General features: G+C 31.3%; 1 protein-coding gene across 1 annotated transcript; it reads left to right on the forward strand.

Annotated features, from left to right (window-relative positions):
• The first annotated feature begins 3,749 nt into the window (after window positions 1–3,749).
• Window positions 3,750–7,100, forward strand: LOC143050818 (neurotrypsin-like). The gene is made up of 4 exons (XM_076223930.1): window positions 3,750–3,771; window positions 5,954–6,104; window positions 6,645–6,817; window positions 7,081–7,100. The coding sequence occupies exons 1-4, from the start codon at window positions 3,750–3,752 to the stop codon at window positions 7,098–7,100; spliced, it is 366 nt and encodes a 121-aa protein (XP_076080045.1).
• Window positions 7,101–7,388: the final 288 nt, after the last annotated feature.

Consider the following 7,388-nt stretch of genomic DNA (forward strand, 5'->3'; position numbering starts at 1 on the left):
TTTAAGGTTGGGTAATTAGAGTGACAAACATCCCTGACTTACCAAGATATCATTAATATATATATATATATTGAGTACACTTAAGAAATGATATAGTATGCACAGAGTAATAAAGGTGAACGGTACAAATGAAACTCCCATACTTTGAATTTTTTACCTTGTATGCTAACGTTGCACATGTGAAATTTTTAAATTGTTTATTTAGTTCAAGCATCAATGTAAATATAACGAAATTTGACGAGACTGTAATCAAAGTGAGAGGTTTAGCGCTTTAAAATCAGGTTTAATCCACCGTTTTCTACATTTGAAAATGACTGTACCAAGTCAGGAATATGACAGTTTTTGTCCATTCGTTTTTTATGTGTTTTGTCATTTGATTTTGCCATGTGATTATGGACTTTCCGATTGAATTCTCTTCTGAGGTCAGTATTGTTATGATTTTACTTTTTAAAAGAAACATATGTGCATTAATATCTTCTTAGTGATATCTCAAGCTATCAAATATATGAAAACAAAACAAAACTATAAAGACGTTGAATGTAAACAGAAATAAGCGGAAAGAATCAACATTATAGCAAAACTTAGATAAGCAGTCATAGATATGCATTAACGAAATGCATTCAGAAGTTCTTGAAAGCAGAATATTTAGAAAACAACCCCAGCATCTGTATACCAGTACCAATGTACTGAATTACAGACTGGTTATACAGTCTACCAGATGTTTGTGGCTAAAATAATTTTAAAAATCGATAAGTGAATATATATATATATAATATATATATATATTTTTTGATGCAAAAGTGACGAGATCGACTAAAAATATAATCCAGCCTAGACAATATAAAAGAGCTTTCACACGAGGTAGAATAATAACTTTGAAAAGTAGGAAACGACTCATTGTCTCTCTTTTATATTGTTCCTATTGCAAAGAATAAAATAACAAAATAGAGGCGAAATGTATAAGAGGCATATTCATTACTCTTTAGCCGAAATAGACCTACGATGCAATGGCTAAAAAGAAATCGACAAATGAACAAACAGTAGTAACCGAAAAAAAAAAGATTAATTTCTGACTGAGAGATATGAACCCCACGTTAAAATGGGATTTAACTCATGTGCTCCGGAATGTACGCAAATATGAATTCAGCTTAACTACTTAAAGCTTTTGATTAAATATCTCCCTTTTGAGCAACAACCCTCTTTAAATGAAATCAAAATAAGAAATACAAGCCCTGAAATATCGTATCAACTGGACGAAATGCTAAGTATAAATAGAAAGTTCATTAATGGGAATTTGAAATCATCTCTTTTGTTTCTTTAGTCATTAAATTTGGATTTCAGCTGACATTCATTGTCAATTTCTACATGAAAGTCTAGATATGAGAAAATTAAAACTGTACCTGCTGTATCCTTTATCTCAAGTTCGACGGGATAGATGCGTTTAAAATTGTCACATATTGAAAGAACAATTTTAGTGAGAGAACATCATCTGTAAAACAAAAAGTAGAAAGAAACTGCAAACGGTTTTTTTTTCTTTCTCAGTTAGAAGTTCCAGTATGAATAAGGGAACATGTCGACAAGAAGGGTGTAGTTTCTTAAAATTGAGAAAGGAAATAGGGAATGTGTCAAGGCGACAACAACCCGACCATAGATCAAACAACCGCGAAGGCCACTTATGGGTCTTCAAAGAAGCGAGAAACTCCCGCACCCGTAGGTGTCCTTCATGCGGCCCCCTAAAACATGTATAATAGTACAGTGATAATAATGTCATACAATACTCCGAATTATACACAAGAAACTAAAATTAAAAATAAAGCAAGACTAACAAAGGCCAGAGGCTCCTTACTTGGGACAGGCGCAAAATTGCGGCGGGGTTAAACATGTTTATGAGATCTCAACCCTCCCCCTATGCCTCTAGGCAATGTAGAAAAGTAAACGCATAATAATACGCACATTAAAATTCAGTTCAAGAGAAGTCCGAGTCCGATGTCAGAAGATGTAACAAAAGAAAATAAATAAAATGACTATAATACATAGATAACAACAGACTGCTAGTAGTTAACTGACATGTCAGCTCCGGACCTCAATTAAACTGATTGAAAGATTATGTCTTCATCATATGAATATCAGGCATAATCCCTCCCGTTAGAGGTTAAGTATCATACTATCATAAAATATATGAGAAGAACATAACCCGTGTCATGCCAACAACTGTTTTTTTTTTTAAATAAATGTGTTTAGTTCCGATGCAAAGACCATATAAATGAATCTATGTTAAAGCCAAAATATGCAATCTTTAATGACCTGACAACAGTATCGTAACTATATCCCTTCTAAATAAGTATGTTTAAAGGTTTTGTAAGCTTTTGAGGTGAATACTGACATTTTTGTGCTTGGTAAAGAATATTTCCATAAAAGATTGGATGTGAAATACCTGAATGTATAAAATGTCTGCATGTTGAGTTATATTTACGAATTATTTTCTTATACCCATGATAAAATTTAGTAAATGTTTTGACTAGTTTGTGATATCGAAAACCCTGGTGTAATAATTTTTCAGTAATACATAAATTTCTCTCGCTAAAATCTAATACGTTGTTACATACACGAGCGAATCGTACACTTTGAGATATATAAACATCATAAGATGGTGACAAGGGAACGTCACCGTCTAAAAATGGATAATTCACGATAGGAAATGCAAAATCATCTCTTTAATGATAAATTATTGTATTAAGCTTCCCGTTAATGATATAGATATAGGTATGTAACCTTGTAAATTTTTATCGCACTTCAATTGTAACTGTGAAAGGATATAAGCGACGCACATATGTGCATTGCTTCATTATTGTCAGTGTGGATGAACAGTGTTGAATCGATTTATCAATTTTATTTGATACATGATTGCATTTTAGAAACAAAACATTCGCAAAATCTTAAAACTGACTTAGACTGTATATACCAATTTTTGTATTTATGCTGAATGTTAATCAAATATCAGTTTTGAGTTCATTTTGTCGTTCAGAATTTTCATACTTTTTTCAATCAAATAAAGTAATCAATTGGCTTAGGTGTGGACGAGAAAATGTTGGGTTTTTTTCTATTCTAGATAACTGTAAATTATCAGTCATCAGTGGTTCCCTCTCATTACTACAAAATTTTAGGTAAAATTAGTTACTTAATCTGAATTAATCAAAGACATCACTTTTCCAGTTTTAAAAAAAAGCAGAATAGTCAAAAGAAAACAAATAAATTGCAGCATTTCATCATTGATTAATATTACACTGAGATCGATGTTGACTTCCGTAACATATAGCTAACTATCCTCATTGATAAAAATGTATAAAATAATGACGCAAACGGATTTTATATGAAATTGTTTTAAAAAAAAAGCATTTTTTTAATATGTATCAATGTTTTATACTAAAAAAATTGAGAAAGAAAATGGGGAATGTGTCAAAGTCACAACAACCCGACCATAGAGCAGACAACAGCCGGAGGCAACCAATGTGCCTTCAATGTAACGAGATATTCCTGTACCCGGAGGCGTCCTTCAGCTGGCCCTTAAAAAAATGTGTATACTAGTTCAGTGATAATGGACGTCATACTAAACTCCGAATCATACACAAGAAACTAAAATTTAAAATCACACAAGACGAACAAAGGCCAGAGGCTCATGACTTGGGACAGGCGCAAAATTAACTCTTTATAATTTCCAATCAATGTAAGTCCATTGTATGATTCCAATTATGCTAGCAGTATGGTTTGATGGTGAGTAGGCATCTATTAATCTTAAGCCGTGATTGATAGCATGTAAACATTGTTTTCAAAGTGAAACATATATGTTTTTTTCATAAAAAATTTTGACCTAATACTTTATTGTATACTTGTAAGTGAATATTTTCGTCTGGTTCATCGTTTTTCTTATCGGATGTTTTCTTTTGCAATGTTTTGCCATAGAAACAAGGTTTTATTTGGTCATTGAATTGTCATGTTGTCTTGATATTGAAAAGGGTAATAATATATAACTAATTGTAGATAATTTTTTTCCTGATTAATGCATTAATAAAAATGGCTTTTCTTTTCTTTATTGTTTTACCTAGTAAATCATTGACCAGTTAAAGTTCTCAAATACTATTGAAAAATAAATAAAATTTTATAAGACTTTTACAAACGAGTTATAATTATACATGTAAAAGATTTATAAAAAGAAAATGGGGGTTTATGTGGAAAATTTTTTTACGCATTCAAATGGATAAAACCAGAGGATTTCGAATATCTGACAAAAATTCCAAAACATGACAATCAGACATCCTCAAGAACATATTTTATAATAACAATAAAACAAATTACGTAGTTTTTAAATCAATGTATTATTGGTGGACAGTTTTCTATATGGCACTGTTACTGTATCTTCTTACATTTTAATTGATGTATATGGTAAGCAACTTATTGCATTACTTCGAGTTGAAACAGATTAACGTTTCACTAGTACTTTTGCAAAGGTTTATAAAGACAAATTATGGTGTTCCAAACACTTTTGAACATTTCAGTATCATCATGGCATGTCAACTGTATATATTCTATATACTACAAAGTTGGTCGTTGTTTGCCAGTTGATTTTTAGTTGTATTTGGCTTTGAACTAGCTTTCAGTAGCTTTGGGTACTCGTTTATCAGAGGTTTATGTTTATTATTTTTATTTGCGCTTTGTACTGATCTATTGAGGCTAGCAATGTGGTTTCGTTACACCACAGTTCCTGGATAGGGGATGGTTGAGGTCGTAAACACTGTTAACCTTGACTGACACATACATGTGTCCATCCAAAGGCTGGACATTGTTATTCAATTGTTGCTATTAGTTCCCGTCTGTTTTTATCAAAACAACATTATTACAAAATTATACCGTTTATGTTTTTGTATATTCGTTTTCCATTCTTCAAATATCGTGGAATGCGATGATTTCGTGATTTGTCAAAGTCTGCGTACAACATGTTCAACCTCTCAGACATTTGTATTTCATTTACCAAGTTATTTCGTGGTTCACCTGTACAAACGAAACCTATGAAACTAGTATCCAACGAATAATAATGATACACAGTGATAGTTATCATATTAAAAGCATTCCAGAAATATTAAAATATTCTATTACAATAAAGAGAACAAAATGCTAATAGGTGTCATTAAATGCCAAACACAAGTACATACAGAAACATTTACAAAATTAAAGCTCATACGTCTGAGCTAAAACATAAAATACAAAAAAACACTCATTTGTATCTTCCATGTTTTGTTTGTCAAATGATTTTTTTCCAGGCGGTAATAGAACAGACGTCGTACAAGGTATGTGTCTTTCACTGATATTATAGATTATTACATGGCATTTTTCATATCAGATGTATTATCAGCCCAAGGTTCAATAGCAGCACAAGAGCTAACATCCCATATGCTTCGAAACATAATTGTTTTGTACCCTACTTTAATTATATGTTTTTCACTGAAAACTTACCTGTACCATGGAGGTGTATTTTCGGGAATGTGCCGAGTATTTATGGAATGCCGTGTGATAACGTTATGGAAAGGGATTTGATAATAATCGAAGCATATGATATTTTTTTTCATATCAGCCCGCTAAATACCATTTCAGAAAAATATTTAACTCAATTGAATTTAATGCTGTTATCATACTTTAATATGTTATTTGCCTTGAGTACATTATAATTTTGTATATTGACATATTAGTTTCAATTAGATAGTAACACATGTATATGTTATTGTGCACTGGAGAAATTACACAGGTTTGTAATAATGTGAAACTACTTGAAATAAATGAATCATGATTTATTGTTAAATAATCAGGAAAACGCAAATTCAAATAACAAATACATGAAAACTTTACCAGAGACTGTTCATTATCATTTTAATATATGCATAATTCTGTGGTTAACTTATAGGAGTCAGACTTGTAGGCGGTTTTAAACAATGGGAAGGTCGTGTAGAGTTAAAGGTTAATGGTCAGTGGAGTACCATATGTGGATATAGTACTGATTTTGATATACATGATGCAAAAGTAATATGCAGAATGGCTGGAATTTCCACCTCTGCGTAAGTTTTTTTACATTATCTGCCTTCGTCCTAACAATACTTGAGAGTTTATGTACGCGTTCATTAGACATAAACGACACATTATTTAATATTAAATTGATCCAATGTATTTCAACACAGGACATTATTTTCACAAGTATGTCTCTTAAAAAGCTCATTTTCATTTTATTTCAAACATTGATGCAAATTTTATGATTTTGTGTATCATATGCATGACTATTGTATTCTGTAGAAAAAACGGGAAACGAAATCCATCACCTACATAAATGCATGGAGCATATTAGTGAACGTTTGATGATTTTTCTTACAATATAAAAAAGAAGTGGAATGATTGCCAATGAAATAGAGACCAAATGATACAGAAATTAACAATTGTAGGTCACCGTACAGCCTTCAACAATGAACAAAGCCCATACTGCATAGTCAACGATAAAAGTCTCCGAAATAAAATAAAAAAAGTCAAACAATTCAAACTTAAAAGTCACACCGAGAACTTTATGTAAACAAAAAACGGTTGATAGCTTAATTTGTATTTTCAAGGAAGGTACAGGTGTTTCCAAACGCTTACTTTGGACGAGGTACAGGACCTGTATTATTGAGTGGTTTGACCTGTGCTGGACACGAGGATAACATCGATATTTGTGGATCCAATGGCTGGTACAAAACTAGCAGCTATTGTGGACATCAGTATGATGTTGGTGTATCATATCCTGGTAATAACTTTTAATATCTAACACAAAATGTATCATTTTAAATTTGTAACTGAAATAGTTTAAAATCAGTAAAAACATAAAAACCATTTGATTTCCAAAATCATATGATTAAAATATATGTTTGTTAGGCAAAAAGGCCAATACTTAGTGTTTAACCAATATTTCACTCTTAAACTTGTAGATATCTTAACTACAAAACGCGAACTGCTAATTAGACAAGACATACTGAATTATATGTCTAAAATTCCTTATTTTTATTACAGATGATAATCCATTCGGATGAAGAGACATTTTTGCATCAAAGTAGTATTTTTTAACATGCAAATATAGACAATAAAAATATAATACAAATCTGTAAATGTTTTTCAAGCATGGACCAACACTTGGTTTTGTGTGTGAAGCAAGGGAGAAAAACTGTGATTTGTGATTAGTGAAAAAGTGGTAGCTTGAAAATAACCGTTAATAAGTCTTAGATGGAACAGAGTAGTGCATTTATAATCAGATTGATTAATTCATGTATCAAAACACGTTTGGTTAAAAATAAGAAGTAAAATACAAATACCCAAAGTAC

This window comes from Mytilus galloprovincialis, chromosome 11 (genome assembly GCF_965363235.1).
Source record: "Mytilus galloprovincialis chromosome 11, xbMytGall1.hap1.1, whole genome shotgun sequence".
NCBI lineage: Eukaryota > Metazoa > Mollusca > Bivalvia > Mytilida > Mytilidae > Mytilus > Mytilus galloprovincialis.

Excerpts from the sequence above, each read along its gene's own strand:
- LOC143050818 (XM_076223930.1), top strand. The coding sequence starts at position 3,750 with ATGCTAGCAGTATGGTTTGATG. Across the intron at positions 3,772-5,953 it reads GCTAGCAGTATGGTTTGATG|GAGTCAGACTTGTAGGCGGT; the intron begins GTGAGTAGGCAT and ends GTTAACTTATAG. Across the intron at positions 6,818-7,080 it reads TGTTGGTGTATCATATCCTG|ATGATAATCCATTCGGATGA; the intron begins GTAATAACTTTT and ends TTTTTATTACAG.